Source organism: Enoplosus armatus, chromosome 12 (genome assembly GCF_043641665.1).
Source record: "Enoplosus armatus isolate fEnoArm2 chromosome 12, fEnoArm2.hap1, whole genome shotgun sequence".
In the NCBI taxonomy this organism is placed as follows: domain Eukaryota; kingdom Metazoa; phylum Chordata; class Actinopteri; order Centrarchiformes; family Enoplosidae; genus Enoplosus; species Enoplosus armatus.
In genome coordinates, this window is record NC_092191.1 from 9,951,749 (window position 1) to 9,976,868 (window position 25,120).

At 40.6% G+C, this 25,120-nt stretch overlaps 1 protein-coding gene across 1 annotated transcript; it reads right to left on the bottom strand.

Annotated features, from left to right (window-relative positions):
- Nucleotides 1-362: 362 nt before the first annotated feature.
- Nucleotides 363-23,056, bottom strand: col17a1b (collagen, type XVII, alpha 1b). The gene is made up of 55 exons (XM_070915494.1): nt 23,002-23,056; nt 20,776-20,826; nt 20,518-20,625; nt 19,405-19,725; nt 19,208-19,264; nt 19,067-19,102; nt 18,884-18,934; nt 17,424-17,570; nt 16,261-16,818; nt 15,163-15,246; nt 14,967-15,029; nt 14,719-14,877; nt 14,319-14,411; nt 14,183-14,227; nt 13,941-14,087; nt 11,515-12,063; nt 11,358-11,408; nt 11,231-11,248; nt 11,069-11,095; nt 10,892-10,954; nt 10,692-10,796; nt 10,530-10,583; nt 9,457-9,492; nt 9,268-9,321; nt 9,127-9,162; nt 9,020-9,055; nt 8,869-8,931; nt 7,990-8,025; nt 7,702-7,773; nt 7,571-7,597; nt 7,450-7,485; nt 7,301-7,336; nt 7,131-7,211; nt 6,986-7,021; nt 6,798-6,890; nt 6,296-6,367; nt 6,104-6,150; nt 5,903-5,969; nt 5,738-5,806; nt 5,605-5,631; nt 5,409-5,459; nt 5,207-5,293; nt 5,053-5,091; nt 4,430-4,546; nt 4,225-4,347; nt 4,032-4,136; nt 3,703-3,837; nt 3,486-3,605; nt 3,210-3,389; nt 2,524-2,676; nt 2,193-2,420; nt 1,610-1,774; nt 1,393-1,473; nt 1,200-1,283; nt 363-1,110 (listed from the first exon to the last, which is right to left on the bottom strand). The coding sequence occupies exons 1-55, from the start codon at nt 23,054-23,056 to the stop codon at nt 1,055-1,057; spliced, it is 5,490 nt and encodes a 1,829-aa protein (XP_070771595.1). The 3' UTR covers nt 363-1,054.
- Nucleotides 23,057-25,120: the final 2,064 nt, after the last annotated feature.

Consider the following 25,120-nt stretch of genomic DNA (forward strand, 5'->3'; position numbering starts at 1 on the left):
GTCAAACTGTTTTCAGATCAATTTAGTCATACAAATATCAAGACTCGCAAGTCCAAAAATAGATTTATTTGTGTGTCTTTCAAATATATTGATCAAATGTCAATAAATTCAATCATGTAAAACATAATCCGGGAACATTTTATAATTTAATCTTTCCAACACTTAAAGGTATAAAGAAAATATATCAATTTCAGTGCGGTCTTATACAAAAATATACACTCCAATCAGTCATTTCTATCTGCTTATCTGAGTCCCTGTCTCTCAACCTTTATTTTTTACCCACAATCCTTTCAAGTAAATCACCAGTCCTGACTGTAGATACATTTACTGTAACCCTCAGCCCCCCCCCCCCCCCCCCCCCCCCCCCCCATGCACAGATGACCCTCACTCTTGACTGTCAGGTTCAGATAATGATTCATTGCTTTATATATTTAAAAATTGTTTTGTAATTTGTATAGGGTGAATGGATAACTGCCAGGGGTCTTAAAGGCTGGAGGTTAGCTTGATTTATGTGGATAATCTGACAATATTGTAGCTGTATATGAAACATTGAAGGGTTAACTTGACACAACATGTAACACTTATATAGTCCTCAATACAATATATTCCTCAAAAGACAACGAATACAAAAAAAAGGTACACCAGACACTCAACTTACACAAGTAGTGGGAAAAGATGCAAAGTGCAATTAAAACATCAGCAATTACTACTTATTGCTTAAAAATAGATATTCTCTTAAACAAAGTTGCCCCTGGAAAAAGTTTGAATGCAAGCTTCTAACTAAGCAAAGTAAACATTATACACCCACATGTCAAAAACAGTCTTGTGTTACAAAAACACTGACCAGCAGCTAAATCCTAACCCCTACTGAAGCCGCTTTAAAGAGACTGATGCGTTTTTTGGCCGCTTTTTATTTTCTCAAATTGTCCTCTGACGTTTCTACACATGGCAACAATAAGGAGCATTTTGACTACTTGCATTGCTACTGTTGAAAACCTTAAAAAAAAGATGAGTAAAAATGAAATCTGACATGATCCAGTAGTATGTTTGCCCTTTAGCCCCCGTTGGCTTGACGGCGATGCTTCTTATGGCGACCAACCACTTTATTGCCTGCAGTGGGTGAAAAAAAATGGTGTATTGATGAGTATGTAACACTGGACATTTTATTATGTGATTTGACAACATTTGACAGATGTTACCTGCATCCCTCTTCTGCACTCTGTGTGGAATCTGGACAGCGTATGACCCTGGTAGTCCTGGTAAACCTGGGTGTCCAGGATCACCTGTAAACAAACAAAACTCTCAGCCCGCTTGTCTCAATCACTCCACTAAAACATTGAAAAACTCTGGAAATCATGCAGTGTTTCTTTTAGCAAATCTGTTTCAATGTACCCTTTTCTCCTCTGGGTCCTGGGTACCCTCTGTCTCCCTTTGGTCCAGGGCCTCCGGGAGGGCCTTGGATGGTGCCGTAGGCTGCGCAAGAGCAAAAGCACAGATTCGTGATGAAGCAACATTTTCCAGCTACACTTACATAAGTCTGGATAGTTTTCCATTGCTGCAAGGTTCAACCTGATACAGTATGTGGAAAATCATAACTCTGTATCCTCACTTCTGAAGAAGTCCATGAGGTCAGCCGTGACATTGCCATAGGCACCGATGACGCGGCTCTGACCAGGTGGTCCGGAAGGTCCGGGTGGACCAGGGGGGCCTTGGATCGCTCTTACATTCGCCCTCCAAGGACCCTCAACCAGGTAATCCTGCAGCAGGCCTTGATCTAGAGATACATAGATAGATCATACAAGACTCATTTACACATCGTTCATCATTGTTGGCCAGAGGTGGGGTAAGTAGATCCTTTAGTTAAGTCAGGGGTTTCAGTCTGACACTGACTTCACTGCTCAAGTTTTCTTCAGTATCAAAGTAATCCAGTGATAGTTTACACTGCAAACAGGAAGCACTAATGACTAATAACTTTTAATGCTGCCAATTTGCCAAAATGTAAACAAATATCGGCAAAAAAAATGAGGCTCAGGTTGTAGCCCACAGCGTAACTCACTGAATCCACAGCAGCATCCCCCAAAGCATTATGGGAAATGTAGTTAGAGTGTATCTCCCAAATAGGAATAAGTGTCAGACTTTGGAAACCCCTGCCTTAGACAAATCTCTACGTGTGACGGCTGCGATGGACTCACTCTTGATGTAGTCTGTAACTTTCAAGGCGACGTTGGAGTAGTCCATAGTGTCGGTGAGCCTGCTGATATCAATCTCTCTGTGCTCAGAGCCATAGCTCCGGTCACCTTGAGAGTAGCTCCGGCCCTGAGTGTGGCTCTGGACGTAACCCGGCTCTCCACGGTCTCCTTTCTGACCCCTTGGTCCTGGAGGCCCTGGATGTCCGATGATGGCACGACGAACATTGTCACCTGAAAAATGCAGTTCATTTCAAGTTTTATGGGGGTTAAATGTTTGAGTACAGATACTGATCACACGTCTTTAATCTGTCCATGTGGGATGTTGGGAGCTTACTGGTTAAATACTCCTGAACTTCAGCGCGGATGCTCTCGCGAGGGAAGTTTCCACTGTAGGAGACTGATCCAGAGTAACTGCCTGGTGGACCCTGTGGTCCCTGTGGACCTTGAGGACCAGGAGGGCCAGGAAGGCCTCTGAACCCAGAAGAGCCTGAGAAAGTAGACATTGTACACAGCAAGATGAGGAATGTATCAACTAAGTTTAATGATATTTTGTGAACAGCATTTTAGAAGAAAAGGATGAATGAAATGTTTTGTATATATGGTGATTTATAGTGATTTATTGGTCACAATATGATCAATGAATTGTATATCAGGACACCAGAAATAGCCTTAAACACCACCCTGACGAAGGCAAGATAGCCAAAAAACGTTTAGTGAATAAAGCGTGGTGTACTGGACCTGATAGACGGGAGTATTGTACGTATTATAACACCAGACTGTAGCATGTGGTGACTGAGGGTGATACTGTAAGAATGTAAGTATTTACAGGAGGATTGGCCATTAATCTCAGCCTCAGCACTAGTTGTTGTTGTAATAATAAGTATTATTTTTTCATTGTCAAACACACTTTTTGGCAACATGGTCACAGCTCAGACAAACTGAACAGTAAATAACTTTTGAATCCAGATTAACAGTCAGCCTCAGTTTATACATCATGTTCATCCTCTCTGTCAGACTCACCCTGCAGGTAACGCTTAATGTCCTCCATGCTGTAGCCACGATCTCCCGCCCCGTACACGGTGGCAGTGGAGACTCCTGATGGCCCCTGAGGGCCAGGAGGGCCAGGTAGCCCTGGCCCACCCGGAGGACCAGGAGGACCACTTTGTACAGAAGAGCTGATCCATGAGCGGAATTCTGGATCTAAGTAGATGAAGACAGGAGGAAGATGACGGGTGAGTGACAGACTTTTCACTGTTCTTGGAGAATGAACTCTGTGTAGCTAATAAGATGACTTACTTCTTATCAGTGCAGAATAGTCAATCAAAGCGGTAGAGAAGCCAGAGCCCCCTGCAACAGAAAGCCCAGGAGGACCGGGCGGTCCGGGCAGTCCGGGCGGACCTTTAGCGATCCCTCTTTCTGAAAAATGACAGTAAAAGTAGTTTTATTAATTGATTAAATTGATCCAGGCACCACTTCCAGGGTTATTGTTTTCTGTTGTGCAACCTATGCTTACCATTCATGATATTGAAGACATACGAGGCTACCTCCTCTACACGGTAACTGCCTGAAATGCCTCCTGAAGACCCCGGTGGCCCCGGTGGTCCTTGTGGCCCTGGTGGTCCTGACAAATATCTCCTCACATCGTCTCCTAGACAGATCACAGCAGAGAGACATAGTTTAGCCCGGTGCTTCCTCTGAAAAAGAAACTTTTTTGTCTTCACAGTCAAATGAGAGGATGTTGAAGAGTTTCCAACACAGTGGACTGTAAATATGTCGAGGGCAGCGTGGACAATAAATGTGTCTGATGCCTTTCGGCTCAGCTAGAATACGTATTGTACTTACTCTGAAGCATGGCGATGAGACCACTGACCGTCAGGGAGCCAGGTCCAGGAGGACCAGGTGGTCCCGGACGGCCCTGACCACCAATGCTGATGCCTGAGCCCGATCCTGAAATTGCACAACACAGTTAATGGTGGCCCCCATTCTACTGTAAGTACAATATAATAATATATTCTGGGGAAAAGCTCAGGTTTACGTTGTATGTATGCAATGATTCGAGCAGAGATGTCCTCCATAGAGCCTGAGAAGGTTCCAGGGATTCCTGGAGGCCCAGGTGGACCTGGAGGTCCTGGGACACCTGATGCCTGTCTGCTTCTACCTGCATGGAACAAATAAAACATGTGCTCACTCTGACCCTGACAGCTTGTGAGCTTGTGACCTTGCTTCACAAAAACTCTTACTTAGATAGTCGGTGATGTACTGGCGCATCTCACTAGAAGAAGCGAAGGAGCCTGGATGGCCTGGAGGGCCAGGAGGACCTGGGGGACCAGGTGGGCCTGAGGTAACTGAGACGGAGCCTGATGAAAACAATTTGATAGTAAAGACCCTGAAGAAGTTACATGGACTCAAACTAACTTCTTAACTACTTGAGATAAAACACTCCACTTTGTGATTTATTGTAAACTCCTCCTTCTGAGTGTCAGACACTCAGGAAGACACTGGAAATCTGTATCTACTTCACCTGTTCATACACTACCTCACTATTTATTCTAAATGTTTAAGTGCAATACATATATAGTCATACACTTCAGTGCAACACATACATACATATACATTGTTATTGTATATATTTTTTTACCTCATTGTTCACTTAAATACTGTAAATGTGTATATTTTTATTTTCTATTTCTTATTTTTATATTTTGTACATACTTTTAGTTCTAAATTATGCTACTTTCTACTCTGAATGGGAGCACCGGTACTGTACAATTTCCCCCCCGGGGATCAATAAAGTATTTCTGATTCTGATTCTGATTCTGATCTGATAAAGAGTAGTTAGGACAATGATTATTATTTTTTCTACCTCTTGAAGAACCGGGAATACCAGGAGCTCCAGTGTCCCCTTAGGAATGATAAACAACAACAAAAGCGTTATCTTCACACAGGTGGATACAGTGGTTACTCTGAAATACAGACAAAAAAACTTTGACAGCATTCACAGACATTGATGTGTTTACCTTTAAATCCTTGTGGTCCTGGATGTCCAGGAGGCCCTGGTGGACCTGGTGGTCCAGGAATCCCATGTCCTCCGGCATAAGTTGACACTGTAAGGAAGAAATAAACGTACGGTTATACATTAAGGCCCTTGAGGCTCTCACAAGTGTGTCTTTCGGATATCATTCTAATGTAATTTAGTCTGATTTGTGTTCGGATGGCGACCTCTCTCAGAGCTTCCTGATCTCCCTGGGGTGCCTGGAACACCTGGCTGGCCTGGTTCACCTGAGACACACAAGATGTCACTGTTATTTGTTTGTCCACAAGGAGACTCACAACTATCAGCATTGTTGCGTAAGAGTAACAACAGTTAGTACAACACAATTTTCAACACAAATGAAAATTAAATGAAGACAATCACCTTGGTATCCTCTTGGTCCAGGAGTACCTAAAATAATGATGGAGATGTTATAATAAAGTGAGACTAAAACTAAAAGAAAGGAAATTTCTTTAAATGAGGCATACAGTAAGAGGTCTTCACAACATCTGATCACCTGCTGATCCTTTAGGCCCATAAGGCCCAGGTGGTCCTGGTGGTCCTGGTGGTCCAGTGTAAAACGTTCCTGTAAGAAGAGCAGTGTTGAAATGTTTTTTGTTGCTGCTGATTACATGTCAAACCTGCATCAAGACAGAGCACAAGTTCAGATTTTGGATCATACCAGAGCTGGATCCAAAGCTTCCAGAGTCTCCTTTTTCTCCTTTAGGTCCTTGTCTTCCATAACCTACAAAGCAGACATGATGATTAAAGTTTGATATGAACAATGGATGAGCTTCACATGATAAACAAACACAGTGTGTGACTCACTCGCCTCAGAGTCCATATTGGAAACAGTGGATTTAACAAGCTTAAATACTCAATACTGACCTGGAGGTCCAGGTGGTCCTGGGGGTCCTTGTCTTGAATCACCTAATAAAAACATTTTTAAAGCAGTCAGTGACACAATTTGAAGAACATTACAAGAAGACTGTGGTCATTCTCAACAAATCCTACAAAATCATTAAGGATGATGTCTTTGATGATGCTGCAACATAGCATGTTGTGTCTTACATACCTGGACGTCCAGGAGGACCCGGTGGGCCGGGTGGGCCTGGTATTCCTGATGCTCCGCCAGAACCAAATTGCCCTAAAGTAGAAAAAACCCACAATTTTAAATAATGAACAGTATTCTGGTCTGTAGAGAGGAACAAACCTGGGTAAAAGAGTAGGAAACTACAATTTATGACTCTGTGTAACTTTTGCTAAACAGCTGCCTCTGTGGCCACAAGTGGCAATAACAGGATCATGGTAAATGTAGATTAACAGTAGCGCAAGCAGGAAGACTCAGTTTTATTATTTGCTAGCATTAGCCACTATAAACTAGTGGTCATACCAGACCAAGTAAGTCTGTAGAATCAAAACACCTGATTGAACTGAACTGGATTTTATTGCTTATGAATTCAACTTTTCATTTGCAAGATAAAGATTGTGTTGTTACACTGTTACACCACAGATGTTGCAGGTTATTTCTCACCTCTAAATACTGAATGTCAAAAAACATCAACACAAGTACTCACTCTCAGCTCGAGTTGAGCTTATACTTTCGGTGGTTCTCACTGTTATTCCTTGTTCTCCCTGCTCTCCCTTATATCCCCTGTCACCTTTAGGACCTGTGAAGACAACAAGGCAGCCTCTGTGAGACTCCGAGGGCTACATGTCCAATCTAAAAAGTTTCGTTCGAGAGCAAAACAATGCAACGACCTACCAGCTTGGCCAGGCAGACCAGCAGGACCAATGGGACCTGAGGAGGTAAATCAAGACATATGAACACTTTGAGGTCGCCAGGACAACAGTGAAATGTATTGTTACTTGCGATATCGTGATCATCTGGCTACTTTCAAGGGTCAGACCTGATAATCCTGGGGGTCCTGCAGGGCCGGGAGGTCCAGATGGCCCAGGTGGTCCTGGGATGCCAACAGAAGCGGAGCCTCCTGGAAAATAAAAGTGATGGTCAGATATCCTCAAACAACATATCTAATCTATAATAAGTTAAAATATAAGTTTCATCATGTTCAGTTACCTGCATTGATGATTCTTCCTGGTTCACCTGTTTCACCTAAAACAGACAGACACATGCTACATCATACGCACAGATTAACAGCACAAAGCACATGATATTTTTCTGCTGCAGGAGGCCCTAAAGGGAGCTGACAATGACAGTAGCTGTACCTTTGGAGCCAGGTCGTCCTGGATTCCCTGGTATCCCTAAAGACACAATTACATTTTTAGTGTTGAGAGCATTAAAAGCAAAGAATTTACAGTGTGTGTTGTACTAATAGTAGAGTCGTACCCGGTGGTCCTTGAAGCCCAGGTGTTCCTACAGGGGGGGAGATATTATGAATATATCATATTATCCACCAAAGATAAAGTTAATAATGCTGGAGATCAAGTTTCATAAGAGTGACATCAGGCTCAGTTTACCTGGAAGTCCATTATCTCCATGAGGCCCAGCAGGACCTCTGAGTCCAGAGGGCCCAGCGGATCCTGAGTCACCTGAGGGACAAAAATACAAATATAATTCATGGTGATTTTTCTTTTTTGGGGGGGAGGTTAACCATTGCTGTGTGCCTGATATACGAAATGTTCAGGAAGAGAAGGAAAAGCCTCATACATTCTCGAGTTGTGTAATCTCCAATGATACATCCTTGTGAACATTAAAAACATATTTAAATAGGTGTATCTGTAATGCTTATATAATTACTCATTTACCTCTTGATCCTTTTGCACCATCATGTCCAGACAACCCTGATGACATGAAAAGAAAATATATTAAAATATATGTACCCAAGTATATTATATTATATTGAACATCAATCCATAAGTCACTCTAAAAAACAAACTTTTGTTGTAATAGGTTATTTTCAGTGTCTGTTATTCCCTCAATGAACAGTTGAGTCTTTATGAGCAGAGTCCTCTCTGCTGCCCCCTAGTGGACAATGTTATTTAATACTCTTCTTACTGCCACATAATCAGTTGAAATGATTTCACACAACATTAACAATAACAATAAAGATAAGTGAGTTATAAAGTTAATTAATAATTAGTCATTTTTAAAGTAAATCATTTAAATGATAAAAAACACATAATAATAATGATTATACAAAATGATTAAGGGCTTTTTCAATTTTCTTGGATAGGTGAATTTTTTGTTATGGTCACACTCATCACCTTCAATCAAGTCACATTAAAGTAATAGTTCAACATTTTGAGCAGTTTCCAGGCAACCAGCGTAGACTCCAGGAAGTCATTGCTTCATTTTTTGTACGGATTAAACAAACAAGATACAACATGTTTATTAGTGAGCATTAGAGGTGCTGGTGGGGGAATTTTGTTACCTTTGGACAGAGCCAGGCTAGCTGTTTCCCCCTGTTTCCAGTCTTTGTGCTAAGTTAAGCCAACCAGCTCCTGGCTGTAGCTTCATATTTAATGGACAGATATGCAAGTGGTGTTTATCTTTGCATCTAACTCTCTGCCAGAAAGCGAATTTCCCAAAATGTCAAACTGTTGTTGTAGTTCAGAAGCACAATACGATAATCTGAGTGTCTGAGGATCAATTAATTATCTGAGGCTGGAGGTCCTGTGACTCACCCATTGACCCTTTGGGTCCTTTCTCTCCAGCTGGTCCTGGCAGACCAGGTAAACCAGAATCACCTGAGGAGTGGGACAACTGGATCAGGAAACTGCACATACCATGCCAATATGACTGTGTCAAATATATATATATATAAGCCGTACTGACCTGGCAGACCTCTGAGACCTTTGTCACCTGGTTCACCTAAAATAAACGACAGTTAGAAACATTCACTGACCCCATGAGTCCTATAAAACCTGATGTAGTTAACAAACCTTTAAGTCCTTGAAATCCAGCAAGCCCTCTGTCACCTTCAGAGTGAGAAGAGTGACAGTGAGTAACATTGTAGAATATGCAATAAACTAAATTAACTATTTCACTGTATTTAGCAACTGAACAATGTCCATGTAACTGACCTTTAGACCCAGGTGGTCCTGCCTCGCCACGGAAACCCTGAGGGCCTGGTTGACCTACAACAAAACGAATGCCAGAGATTAAGTCAAGACACCGCTAATAGTACTTTCAGTTGGTAAATTTTAGATAATATTCAACTCATCAGGTGTTTCTGGAGTCGCATGCTCCACATGAATGAATGAAAAACTGACCTGGTGGCCCAGAAAGTCCAGTATCTCCATGTGCGCCTAGAGTGAAGATTAATAATTATTAGAAGGGTAAACCACTGTTTAACAACAACATTATAATAGCCTTCGGACACCTTAATAATTATGCAAAACAAACAAACAAAAAACTATTAAGAATTGACACTGACAATAATGTATAACTGGAAATTGACAAAAGTTTAATTATCCTAAAACTTGCAAAGAAATAGCACTTTTTCTTTCTTTTTTTACTGACTAATTATTAATTGTTTATATCTATGCTGGGTTCATAACCCAAATTCATAATACTGTAACTGTTATAGAAATAAATATGAATAATTGTAATACTGCAGAACAGCAGAAAAACAGATAAATGAAAGATTAATAAATCAATAAAATAAAGTTCAAATGCAATAAATATATAAATACTGTTCTTAATACAGTGAAGCCCAATAATTATTTACATTAATGCATCAGGAAAGATAGGAGAGATATGTGTGCACTTCATAAATATATGAATACAACGTGTTACAAAAGTTTCATTATCTTTAAAGTCTTTACTAATTTGACATTTAAATTGGTTACTTTACCTTTTAAAGACTAAAGTTTTATTTTCATGAGGCAGGATGCAACACAGAACATACTTTTACAAAGCGCTGGTGCCTCTGAAGCTGTGAATTAATGCTGTTGGTGTAATTGAAGTAATTGTCGGAGAGAAAACATTCTAGAAAAAACATTTTGACATTGAACACAAAAAGAACACATGTGCTCAAACGTATGTGATATAGTGTTTTCCAAGAAGTTGAAGCAGCAGTGTATTGTATTGTATTTTTCATCGTTTTTATTCTTAATTACTGTATGTGTCTAAGTCAAGGCAGAGATCTTGTTTCACTGAACAATGTGGAGGCTTTATTAGCAAACTGACTCAATGCTGCCACCTGGTGCTGTTTGTAGTTGATACACCATGAGGTAATGAACTGTTATAGATGCACCTTTTGACAGCAGCTAAAACCAACAGTTTTTTGTTTTTGTTTGTTGTTTATTTTGAAAATAAAAAAATAGGGGGACAAGGATCTCACCTTTTGGTCCGATAGGTCCCACAGACCCAGGAACCCCAGGATCTCCAGGTGCACCTGCATAAACCAAACACGACATCCTGTAGTGACACAGTCTAGAGGTGTTATTAGAATCACTAATGAACGCTAATAAAGCTCAGTTACTGCTGGGAATCTGAGCCATACCTCTGTCACCTTTCGCTCCGAAGCCTGTAGGTCCTGGCTCACCTCTGGGGCCAGCTGGGCCCTCACGACCCCTGACACCTGGCGGTCCATCCAGTCCATGATCACCTGATCAGACATTTTACATACAGATAATCACTCACTGTAAATAAGCTAAGCGGTGTATGTGCATCATGAAGTTTGACCTGAAGCGCTCTCTGTACCTTGGTTTCCTTTCTGCCCTTTTGGACCCTCAGGGCCTGCATGTCCCATCGCACCCGGAGCACCTGAGGTCAAAGGTCACAGTCAGTAAAATGACATTATGATGCCTCATGATAGTCCTAAGAAAACATAAAGTACTGAAAATGTTAGTCAGGAAAATGTTAGTCATCATTCCTCACCTGGAAGTCCAGGGAAACCAGAATCTCCTGCGACGAATAAAACATACATTTGATTATGATGAGAGAACGCAGCTGACAAACATAAAGAAATACAACAGAGACAGAAAGACAACTGAAATATCTGAAAAGGATTTCTAGCAGTAGGTGACTTTGCTTCCCGACCTTTAGATCCAGTGTCCCCTGAAAAGAATAAAAAATGAACATAAATTAAACACGACTCATGTTGATTAACTGATTAAAAAACACTACATGCTTAGATTTTATGAAAGAAATAATACTTGAATTTTACCTTTAGGTCCAGGCAGTCCTCTCTCTCCCTGCACTGATGATGCTAGAAAACCTGAGACAGAAAACGACAGTTCAATGAACATGTACTGTGTATATGTGTGTGTGTGTGTGTGTGTGTGTGTGTGTGTATTCATGTAGTTAGTATATATGTGTAGTACCTCTGAATGCCTGTGAGTGCATTTCAGCTCTCAACATTTCCTTGATTGTGATCTGAAGAGAGCCAGCGTCTATGTGTCCTCCGCTCACACCGGTTCCGAGGCCAGTGCCATGACTGAAGCTGGTGCCACCAGCACCGGCACCGCCACTGTAGCCGGTACCAGCACTGCCACTGTAACTGGTACCAGTAGTGCCGGCGCTGCCACTGAAACTGGTACCAGCACCTCCAGCACCGGCCCTGCTGCCCCCACTGGCTCCGCTGTCTCCAGTAGCAGCACCAGCACCAGCTCCAGCTCCAGCTCCAGCTCTAGCTCCAGCTCTAGCTCCAGCTCCAGCTCCAGCTCCAGCTCCAGCGCCCACGTCAATGCCATTGCCACCTGAGGAGCCGCTACCTCCGGCACCCAGGTGTAGCGTGTTGTCATGGTGGTCCGTGCCTCCTCCGCCCACATAAGTGATGTCATTGGAGGACAGCCGACTGGTGCGAGCGTTGGCGACCGAGGACTCGGCCTCCAGGGTAGCCACTCGATTTTTCAGCTTTCTCACGTCCTCAGCTGAGAAAGAGGCATCAAAATTTGGTAAGATGCACATGCAAGGAGCACACATTTAGGCAGTGATTAGAAATTATTCTCAACCTCTAATTTGATATAGTTTATCTGTGGTATCCAGCTCTGACTTCTGAAATGCAACTATCTATAATCATGTCTGTGTTATTTTACTACTTTTATCCTTCTTTCATTGTAAATGTCATGATTATTTGTGTTTCATTCACGTATATGTAAAGCACTTTATTTTGCATTTATGCATGAAATTGTGCTATATTAATATAATAACGTTTATTATTATTACTATTATTAAAACAGTATAGCATTCACAAACTTAACTCTCACATCTAAATGACTGCAATTCATCTCAAAAATCACTAATAATGGAGATGAAACAAGGCAAACATTGCAGCTGTTCCAAACAAAATAGAAAAAAGATGTCTGACTCCAAAACATATATATTTGAATACAAAATATAACACAAAGTGAATAATAAGATACAGGTGTGATCACAGGTCAAAGCCTAGAACCCAAATCCTCAGTACTTAATGTGAAAGTTCATGTTAACGTCAGAGTGTAAATGAATGGATGTACAATTATGTTGTAGTTCACTACTACCATTAAGCCTCTTTTTGAATTGTAGTCATCTGTGCGCCTGTTCTGTAGTTCAGTAGCCGCTAACCTTTTCCCACCACATACTGCCATAATCTCATTAGCTAAAGCCAAACAGTCACAGTAACACAACTGATCTCTTTTGTCAGATCACTGAAGAAATCAAATCCAAAGTATGACAACCTTGGTACAGAACAGTGGTTTTCTGTCTGATAAGTCGGCCCTACAGGAAGTATGTTGCCATGGAGTCAGTTAATTAGCTGTGGGCTACAACTTTTAGCCTATATTTGTATACATTTTGGAAAATTGGCAGCATTAGAAATATGCTGAAATAGCTATTAGCTCGTACTACATGTACCCATGGATCAGAAATACTTTATTGGATGTACAGACAACTATCACTGGATCACTTTGACACTGAAGGAAACGTGAAAAATGTTATATTCTCAGCCAAGTTCTGGAGTTACAAATAATGTCTTTTTCTATGATTTCTAAGCACATTTCTGGACATGTAATCACAATGGACACAATGATTATGATGTGTGTATGTCGCACTGAATCTAAAATTATGTGTATTGTGTCTGTGTATTCAGATTTGACTGAGTTATGACTCACAAGTTCATAAACGTGTTACTATTCAGTTCATATTCAACTTATTAAGTGGTATTGACTGAAACTGTATTGTAACTGAAGAGATCTAAAAAAAGCGTAGTTACACTGACAATAATACACAACTGAACCTGAAGACAGTAAATATGCCATATGTACTGTTTAGGATCTGTCGGTAACTGCTCAACAGATTTTGATGTACTAAGTGTGTGTACATCAAAATCTGTTGCGCAGTACAAGTACAAGTAAAAAATATACCTCAAATCAGAGGCTTTTTTATCACATTTTTATCAGGATTAATCCACACCAACAACTCTCCTGCTGCAGGAAAACAAACTGGAGTCCCTGATGTCATCAAGCAACCATTTCTGGAGCTGCTCCACTGACAATGAATGCCAGACCGACTTTATGGCAGCGGGACAGTACCCAGAGATCAAGTTTCCAGGGAAAGGAGTACATTTACTGTCTCACAGCTCTTAGCAGCACTGTGAAATAATGCTCACTAGCCTGTAAAAGCTGAAACACACATTTTATTGGTTGAAAAACAGGCACTTCATTGCAGAGCAGCTCCAGAGAGTATCTCATGACTCCCACGGTTTTTATCTTTGGGGAGATTCATTTATTTTCCCTATTAAATCTCTTTGTGTTGTATAAGTCGTCCTTACCCAGTGCAATGAGCCCGAACAGGAGTCCCAGCAGGAGCAGGGAGAGGAGGAGGAGACCCAGCAGCCATTTCCACCAAGAGCAACACGCATCGGAGCAGCAGCATAGTCCTCCACCTCCTCCGAAGATGCCGCTGTCCCTGTGAATCTCTGAAAAAACGGAGAGTAAAGAGTAAAACCCTCACTTTCAAACACTATAAAATCTCCATCGTCATGTAAATATCAACATGTGTAGTTAAAGGTACCTGCATAGGTGGCTTTGTCTTTCATTACAACTCCAGATGATCCATCTGATGAAGGAATAAATAACAATAATCAGTCATTTATTTCTATAAGGAAAGTCCTCTCATGTTCTTGGAGGTGTTTTTAATGACCACTCACAGTAAGAGTTGCCTGTCTCCGTCTTCAGTGGCATCGTCTCAGTATAGCTTGAAATAAGCTTCTCTTTCTTTATTGAGTCTCCCGATAGCGACCCTGTAAAATCAGAAATACTTTTTTAAAACGCTTTATTGTATTTATTGTGTTTAATAAGCAGAAAAGAAAACACAGCTACTAAAGACAACACACACAATATCAAAATATAACAATACATATGATACAATACAATAACACAGGGAGGGCTTTAATTTACATACTGGTCCAAGTCCAAGTGACCAGTACGTTAACAACTTGCTGGGGTCATGGCATGGGAATGTTGGGATCCAGAAAAGGTTGGAATCTCTTTAAAGGTGAGAGAAAATTCAGTGTTTCTCCAGAAGGGGGCAGTAAGTAGCTGACTCACCTCCTCCCACATGAACGCTGCTGCTGCTGGTGAACTGCTTCCCGCTGTCTTTAGCCAAAATGAGCATCTCTGTGTCCCTCTTGGCTGGAACGTTCTCCTTTTCAGAGATCAGGAACTTGTAGTCTTTCTTGTACGCGTCATCAGTTTGGGATCTAGTGACTGAGAACAAGAAAAAAGACAGGAATCATTTACGTTTGAGAACTGTTTTGACCGTGACTGTGGGGGATTTAAACATATTGTGGACTTACTTGAAGAGACTCCAGTGCTGACGACACCACCACCATTTGACAAGTTCTTCTGGACACCATAACCTGTAAATACAAACACACACACACACAGATAAACACTCATGTAAGAAAGGTGCTATTTTGTATTATTAGTGAGTGTAAAATGTTTGATAGTGTCTAGATATTGTGGAAACTGTCAGAAAACATGCTGCCGTACCTCCTAGGTTAGCGTTAACGTTGGCTCCGCTGGTGGTGAGCACACTTCCAGAGGTGGGAGCCAGATTATTCTGAAAGCCGTACACTATAAACAGAGATGGAGGGTTTGATTTGATTAAATAACATAAAATCATAAAATTACACACCCATGACTCACTTATATTCACAAAATGAGAAAAGAAGAAAACCAAAAGAAAACACACTTGGGAAAGTCAAAAACCTTCAGTAAAAAATAAACATGAATTCAGATAAAACAAACCATAAAAAGTGAATGTAACACAAGCTTCTGTATTGAATTTAATCACGACACAGGACACAAAACACTAAAAGTGATTCAGATTCATCATTAAGGCTATAAAATTGTTTGTTTTGTCTGACAAATAGTCTAAAGTCCAAAGATATTTGATTTACAATGATGAAAAACAGGGAAAAGCTTGTATTTGGCAAATTGGGGGGAAATAAGTTAGAATTATATAAATGTGACTGATTAACTTTTTGGGGGTTCATTTAAAGAGTAGTGCCTAAATCGTGTAACCTATCGTGTACTGTGTTTAACTACAGAAACTGTATGAAAACAGCAAACATTGGTAAAAATTACAAATGTGTTATTATTATATTTATGTCCCAACTGTGGAGGTCCAGAATTCATTAATCTTCAGGATAACTTAAGAATCAAGGATATAGATTCAGGATTGGCCTGATGAAGATAATGATGTCCCTCAGTGTGATAACTATAGTTGGTTTTATTTTTGAAAAACAACTCAGACCTGTGTATAGAACCAATCTGTCTAAATTAATTACTATAAGATATTTACATGACTGCGTTCCATACCATACACTTAAATTCATTGGTGAGCGTCATTGCATATTAGTTTTTCCTATCTTTGACGATGAATAAATAATAATAAGGTGACTATTGAACATTTATATAACAATATAATAATGTGCTTGTTTGCTCGTTTGTATATTTGTTTATTTATGTGTAACTATGTCCATATATAGTACAAAAGAGTCACCAAAACAATCCTTACTACATTACAAACAAGACCACACGTCACCTGCAGGTAACAGGTGATATTCAGGGGACGTTTGGTCTCACCTGACAGGGACGAGGGCGAGGTGAGGCCGAGCGGCGAGGATCCTCCCGGCATGTTGTTGGTGCCGACCTGGTACGTGTAGCTGCTGGCGTTGACAACCGTGGAGGGGGAGGCGGGCAGCGTGGAGGTGGACCAGGAGAAAGACGGAAGTGTAGCGTCCAGCGTGTCATACTGGCCTGATCTCATACTGGTGTCATACTGGCCTGATCTCATACTGGTGTCATACTGGGCTGATTTTACACCAGTATCATACTGGGCTGATCTCACACTGGTGTCATACTGCCCTGATTTCAAACCAGTATCATACTGGCCTGATTTCAGACCAGTATCATACTGGCCTGATTTCAGACCAGTATCATACTGGCCTGATTTCAGACTAACATCATATTGGCTCGATTTTACACCAGTATCATACTGGCCTGATTTCAGAGTGATATCATATTGTTCTGATTTTACACCAGTATCAAACTGCCCATTTGTCAGACTGGTATCATACAGGCCTGATGTATCAATGGTGTGGAACCGGCCTGATCTCACACCAGAGCCAAATGAAGTTGAACCTGCAGGAGAAAAAAGACACAAAATCCCAAAAGCGTCTCTTATTTAAACGTAACTCTGTTTGTGTCTCTCGTGTTTAATCATTACGTTTGACTCACAGAGCTAAGCATCTGTTTTTATGGGAAAACAAACAAACAAACTAAAATTCTCTCCAAGGCAGGATAAAAAAAGATTTTTGACCCGTTTCCAAACTTTCTTAATTCAACAAAGATGGTAACAAACATGTGACAGATGTTGTATTTGTTTGTTGAACATTAACCAAAAGTTTTATTTTTGAGCATATTCATGTGTATTGATGTAATTTTCTATTATTTTATACTTTCATACATAATAACACGTTGATATTTTCCTTGTGTGTTGTCCAAAATGAGCAAAGAGATGCTGTATTTCATTTTCATTGTGCAGCAGACAAAATATTTTTTGATCCAGAAAAAGAAGAGTCTTTCAGGATTACTGCACTTACTTGCTTACTGTGTCTGTGACTCGAATGTAACGCTAATACATGAGAGGCACAAACGGAGGTCATTTTAAACCATATATCTTTGGGAGGGAGACGAAGAGTCTGCGCATGCACAGTATGTGCATATGTGTGTGTAAGGGTATATACCCGACTGAGAGGCCACAGAGATGGTCTTGGTTTCCACGCAGGCCTTTTTCGGGACAGGCAGGGTGATGGAGGCGTTGGAGGAGCGAGTGGGGCTGACGCTGCAGGAGCGTCCCTTCAGCAGCTTCTTCACGTCATCCAGCTCCGTCCCTACAAAACCACAGTCACACAAACAAAGCTCACCAAATACAATACTGCAACATCTTTGGGAAAGTCATTTTAGTGTAGTGTGAGTTTAGTCTAAAAGTCAGTGTTGGAGTGTACACTTACTCAAGTACTGTACTTTAGTGAAACTGAGGTAGCTTACTTCTAATACTTCTAATACTTCCCTGTAAGCAGAGAGCCTTAACTACTATTACTATAAATATTATTAATAATCAGTGTTGCCAACTCTCACGCATCTGGCGTGTGACACACACTTTCAATAAAACACAAGAAATACTCCATAACAAGTAAAAGTCCTGCATTCATAATTTTACTTATGTATAAGTACATAAGTATTAGCAGCAAAATGTGCTACAAGTAGGCTATAAAGGTAAAAGGTAGAATGGCCCCTGTCAGAGTGTTAAATTTGATTAATGGATTATTACTACTAATGCATTAGGCTACTTTTAAAATTGTTGCTGATGGAGAAGGGACTCATTTGAACTATTTTATATACTGCTGGGTAGTTTGATCTTCTAAGCAACTACTATCTGTCAAATACATTTACAGTAGAGTGAAAAGTACAATATAAATGTAGTGAAAACTAGGCTACCTCAAGTACTTAAGTGCATACTTGAATAAAAGTATTTTATTGCATTCGACTTCTGATTTTTACAGTGTTGGATTGCTATTTCAACTGAAGTAAAAGTACTAAATACTTCTTCCACCACTGCTGAAAAATGCAACATAGCAATGTGAGAGCCAGCTGAGGTGGAACTAAGGTGGCACAGCATGACTAACTGTTAAAAAATGTGGATTAAATAATAGCAGTTATTCACTTTAATCAGCAGGGGGAGCGATCAGCGTCTGTAAAACTCTGACTCTCCGCTGTTTTGCTTCAGGGGAGGTGCTGCACACAGTGACTCATGTGTGCCATAGTTGCCACCACAGATCTGCCCCTTAACTTCTTCCCCACATGGACACAATGCAAACAAACCCAAGATCCTCATCGTTTAAATGTCTCACCCTTTTCTTTTTACTGACGCTTCGTGTACCTCCCATCGGGGGGGCTGCACATGTGTTACTCATTGAAATTTCATGGACATAAAGATGCATGTGAGAGGTGCATGATATGCTGAATACTGAGCCAAAGCATCTGACAGCAAAATAACTCAAAAAACATGCTGGTCTACGACCCCGCAGTAAAAATATCTCACTGCCCAAGTGGGTTCTTTGAATGAACACACTCAAATAAAGATGCTTTATGAGGAATTGCATAACCAGCAGCAAATGGATCAATGTGTCTCAAGTGGTCTTACATCTGCAGGCGGTGGGAGAGGCACTTTGTAATCTGGCTCTGATCTCGCTCTCTGGAAAAAATCACAACACACAATGGACAAAGGAATCCTGATTTAATAAAAAAAAAGAACGCCGGGAGAATTCAGAGTCAGATGGAGCAGAAATAATGAAGGGAGGAGGGGCAACAAACTATTACTGAATACCTCTGCTTTCGCTCCTCCCTCTTGTGGTGCTGGAACCTGAAAGGGAAAAAAACATACACAGACATATCATGAGGATAAAGCTGGAAAAATATTGTGTAATCATAAAGTATATAATCCCATACAGCTGTCTCTCTCACTTACAATAGTTTCCATAATCTTTGCGTGTAAATTCAGGAGAGGAATTGGCACTGGAACTCCCTGGAAGAAAAAAACAAACAATAGTTGCAGAAATATTGACAGCACCCTCGTGCACTAACGTTTCCTTCACTTTTCAAGCTTCTGTTTCAGGCACGGCTGATGCCAACTGTGCAGCGCTTGTTTTATTGACAGGATCTCACCATCATATCCTCCTGAGCGGCTCGATATGTTCTTCCTCTCCCGGAAACCTGGCGACAGGCCTCCTGATGAGCCAGCAGTCTGCGCTCTCCTGGCACCGCCCGACGAGCTGGACCTGACCTTTGTCACCGAGCTCACCAGATAACTGCCGCCGCCTCTGCTTCCTCCTCCTCCTCCTCCTCCTCCTCCTCCTCCTCCTCCTGCACTTCCATACCCTTCTCCATCTATGTAGCTCCCCCCTCCATCGCCTCCTCCCGAGGAGTCTCCTCCAAGGTAAACTCCAGAGGAGGAGCTGTAGCTGCTGGTGTTCACACCTACAGAGGCTGGAGGGATGATGCATGCAAGTTATTTTTGATTTCCTCTTGATAATGTGAAGAAACAAACAGTACTTAAAGTATCAAAAGTAAAAGTCTTTAATGCAGAACGATTGCAGCTGTGACTGATATATTATTATATAATATTATGATATAATAATTACTATATGACTATTACTTACATTTTACTGCTGTAGTTGGTTGAGGTGGAGCTAATTTAACTATTGCCTACATGGCTGCAACTAATGAGTATTTTCATTAGGGATCAATCTGCTGATTATTTACTCTATTCATCGATTGGTTTGTAAAACTTAGATAGATAATAGTGAGAAATGCCTTCACGATAATCCAGAGCTCACAGTGACACCTCCACACTGACAAGCTGGAACCATTAAATGTTTGACTTAACCAATCATCAAAATAGTATATAGTTTATAATAGTATGTAGTATGTATATATGAACGCTCACAGGGACCATTTCTCTGTATTGAGTACTTTTAATACTTTAAATACATTTTGTTGATAATACACGCGCACTTTTACTTTAGACACATTTCAATGCAGGACTTTTACTTGTAATGGAGTATTTCTACATGACTTGTTAAAGAATATGAATACTTCCTCCACTACTGCCTAGAAGTTTTTAAAAACTGCAAGTGATGTGAAATGATACGCAAACTCAGAAATCGAAATTACTGTTCTACTGGGGGTTAAAAATAAAACGTGCAGCATCTCAAAATTTGTCAGAACACAAAGCCACAACTTCCCAATTTTGGATCATGAGTGGAAATTTGCTCTCACATGAAGAGAAATAAGTTCCACTGCTGTTCTGGGTTAAGACATTCTTCTCCAAGCCCAGCCCTCCAGCACTGCTGGACATATTCCTGTGATTTGATCCGCTGGTTCCCTCTAGCAACGAGAAGACACACAGCAAAACAAGGAGAAGCTGTTACTCATCGGGTACTTCCTTTAGAACCACTCGGCTATAATTACTGTATTATGCATTTAGTTTACTGTCGATAATTAAAGCAAGCATGACTGGAAGAAAGAGGCACTCACTTGGGGGTAGAGAAGTCAGTCTGGTGGTGGAGGTTATAGTTTCAGTCACAACTGATGGCACATGAAAGAAAGGAGATTATTATCCGGGGAGTCACAGGATCTACAGCAAACCCTGTCATTCAAACTTCTATATGTTAATCCCAGTTGGTGGGCGTTGACCGGAGTGTTGAGTGACTGGCACGCTGATGATTTTACGCTTCCAGAGTTGTATTAAAGTGACTTTGATTGATAGACAGTTGATGGATTTACCATCACTGCAGTAAAAGATTCAGAACCACTTTCTAATACAGAGTTTATTAGCAATAACTAATGGCTTTGTTGATGGATAACAAATCATTTAATAGTGCGCTATGTATCAGTTATAAGCCATTAATAAGAACATTCGGGATGCCAGGTTGGTGTTTATCCTCCTCCAGCAGGACAGTTGCTTTGTATTTTTAGCTCTTTAGGACCCTCTAATGGTTCGTTTAACCTCTGACCTTCTTGAACCACAATCAGTTTATTAACAACTTTTACGTAGTAAGTACAGACTTAATGGATTAATATTAATATCATTATAAGAACCCTTTTGTAATGACTAACTTTTGCTGAACTAAAAGTTGTTCTATAATTGATTAATAAAGCAGTTAGTAAATTATCTATCAACCGTTAATAAAGCCATTAGTTACAACTTATAAACCCTTTTAAAAAAGGTGCCTAATTAGAAGGTGGTACTGTGTAATCAAGTGTGTCTTTTTAGGTAGTTTAGTCAAGTTCAATGTAATAAATTATTGACAAAATGATAAATAAGTCATAAATCACATGTCAGTATTTTGGAGGTGTCACAGCTTTCAATTTCACTTTAACAAACACTTAGTTTGCTCAGTTGTCATGGAGATGGTTTAGTTGTTATCATGAGACGCAAATTCAGAATAGCACCTAAACTGGGTGCTGTTAACTTATTTATGTGTCCTTTTCTCACTTAAATCAAAAACTGAATGTGTCTTTAGAGGTAGTTAAACTCCTTGCTGAATATAAACAAAGTGTGGGAATAAAGTTTGTATAAATCATGTCAAATCAGGTCTATAATGAAATGGATGCAGATAATTAACACTAATAACAGCCTTCTTCCACTAGGAGGCATCTTGTTCTCGAGCTGCAGCCTGTTGAGTTTTACTGGATTCAGTTATAGATCATATAAATTTCGATTTCATGCTGCCTTCTCACTCCTCTTCCTCCTCCTCCTCCTCCTCCTCCTCCTCCTCCTTCCTTTTAGGGACTTCTGTCTGTTTCAGGGTCAAGGCTAAAAAGCTAAAGGTGATCCTGCTTTTTGCTGCCGTTGCTCCTCGACTTTGGAACAGCTTCCAACAAAGTCTCGGAGAAGCCAACAGAGCATAAAAGGCATCTTAAAACTCACTTGTTTTGGCTTTTTTTATAATCTTCCTGAACTTTGTATATTGTGTTCAAACCACATTATCTTGTCTGTCTCTTCTTTTTTTCTCACTTTCTTTTCTCTCTTCTGTAACTACTAATTTAAAAAGTGAAACATAACTTCAGTTTACTAACTCTCTTTTAGACGTGACATATAAAACAAGAGAAGGACAAGGGGACAGCAGAATGGCTGATTATATGTTTGTCTCAGTCAGCGACAAACATGTAATCAGGCGTTCCTTGACCTCGCCAACAAAAAGTCGTTAGGCCAAGATGAGCTGTCCCGTAACAGTCAGTTATGACAACTGGAGGAAAACCCGGAGGATGACTTACACCCTGAGCCCTGAGAGAGGAACAGAAATAGAAACCTGAGACCAGTGAAGGCATGCCGGGATGTTAGTGAGAGTAAACCCCCAAACACAGAGAGACAAAAGCATCAACCAAGAAAATAACTGCATTTAAACACAGACTTACACTACGCCAATCTGTCATTAAGCTTTCAAATGAGAAATCATATTTTTCTATCTCTTGCCACAGTGAGGTCTGTGGAAATGGGAACTTTTTTTTGGAAATGTTTCTGCTGAGATTTTCAAAATGTTTTCGATGCTTTGAGCACCATAAATTCAGTCAATTCACCTCCATTGTGTTCGCGAGGCCAGAGGCGTTTCAGTGCTGGATATCTCTAAAACTCTGCGTGTGTGTGTGTGTGTGTGTGTGTGTGTGATTTGGGTGAACCAACCCTTTAACTCATGTTTTCAATGGTGACTTTGTCTTTAGGCAGTTTTAAAACGTCATAATTAAATTGAGAAATCTCACCCTTTTCTCCTGACAAGCCTCCTGAGAAGTCCATCTGTCTTGTTAACTCGTCCATCCCATCTTATCTGGTGAGATGATGATAAAATGTTGACCACTGTCATGCATGTACTGTGCCAACTGCTGTTAAAGGTCTGTTTATTCCTTGACTTGCAACTGCGGTCTGATTAAACAGCGGTTTAGCAAACATTTGATGGGAAAAGGGCAAAAACTTATGCCAGGAAGGATTTGGGTTAAAGACCAGGCCGCTTGTGTCTGATGTTTACTGCTGCAACTTGAAATTTCATGCCACTGAAGACAGAAAAATGTCATCACATGAGTCTCATGAAACCACAATCTAATGTTTTAGTGGATACAACTTTCCTGCTTTTAATGATCTTGAAAAAAGCAGAAACTCTGCAGTAGGCCCAGGATAGATCAGGTGTAAGCTCTCACTGATACTGTATTTACACATTTAAATCTCATGTGAATGGTGGATACCACAAGAAAAGTCCCCAGAAGCTATAAAGCATCATCTATAGATTTCAATAGAGTTTGTATTCACTTTGTGTCTTTGAAGACCAAACTAACAAAAGAACAAAAGAGGCCAGTGGATCACTGCACAGCCCTGAAAGACCATCCTCTCACCACACCCTGCCAGACAGGGACATTTAACTGCATGTGCTTCATTTACTGCACACTTTTATACAACATTTAGATTTTTTTTAAAAAGTAGAAACACCCTTTTTCCTCCCAGCGCTGGTTACTGAAATCACAATTTCTAGCCTACAAAGTGCTACAAAGTTTTTCACTTTCTTCGAGCTCTGAGAAAAGTAAAATATGAGTGAAAGTCAATTAAACCAACATTTCTCAATACATCTACATACATCTACTTACATCATTAAAGAGTGTACAACTCTCTCTGTTACAGCCTGTGAGTGATCTGAACCGCAAATATAAAAGGCTGATGTCACATAAAGCTGGCGCTACAGGCCAGGTCCTGCAGTATATTTAGAGGGATGTAAATAGCCCAGCAAAAGAACATGTAAAACTATCCTGAGATCACTATAACAGACTAATTATATAGATACCACCGGAAGAAAAATGATCCCAAAAAAGCCCCTGCAGCGTTTTGCAGACAAGTTAAGAAGAACATTTTTTATATCGAGGACTTTGCACAATTCCACATACAAAGCCAACAAATCCAAACTATAACAGCCAAAAAAAGAGCTTGACACACCATCACCCAACTCCCAGAGTGCAGTTGTTAGTGCAGAGATGCAACAGCCAGGTGGGAACAAACATCCACAACATCCAGCATATAAACAACTTTTTTTTTCTTGTTACAAGTCTCCAGGTTATTCCAGTGTACTGTTAAAATCCATACCTTCAGCCAACTTGGAACAACAATCAATCAAATCCCGACTCCTCTCAAGATGGACCGACTGATCCGCGGGAGGAATAATGTGTTTATATGAAGTTGACGAGCCGTGGTGGGATGTTCTTAAAGTCCTCGCTCCCTTTTGTGCCTTTTTAGCTTCAACTTTCCCAGGCAAGTCAAAACACAGATTTGGGCACCGGTCCCAGCCGCGCCCATCAGCGCCGCAGCTCTGGCAGGTAGGTGTAGTAGACGGCACGAAAAAACTGGATTAAAAAAGAAGAAGTAAAAGAAAAAAACAGCGCCTGAGGGAACCAATTAAGTTGTCATTCTCACCTCTGCAGAGACAGATAGTCGAGAAGAAAGTAAACTAAAGAAGCTGAACTCCTCCTGCTGCTGCTGCTGCTGCTGCTTTAGTCACCACTTTGTGAAACTGGCAAAGTTTTGAGGGGAGGTGGAAAGGAGAGCTTTGGGAGGTGGGATTTTTTTTTCTTCTTTTTTTTTGGGGGGGGGGGTTGGAGTGCAACCATCTCAGAGTCTGCTGATCTATTGTGTGCGCAGCAAATCCATGCTGTTGCAGCTGGAACACATCTGGAGCACACATTGGAAGTCAAAATAGAACATTTCAGTCTATATGGTTTCAGACACTGGGTTATTATATAACCAAACAGCATTTTACCACATACACAAACACTTTCTTAGGCAAAAAAAAAGTAGCATGCAAGTCAAGTCAATATACTTGTCAAAGTGATTTGAACTGACTTC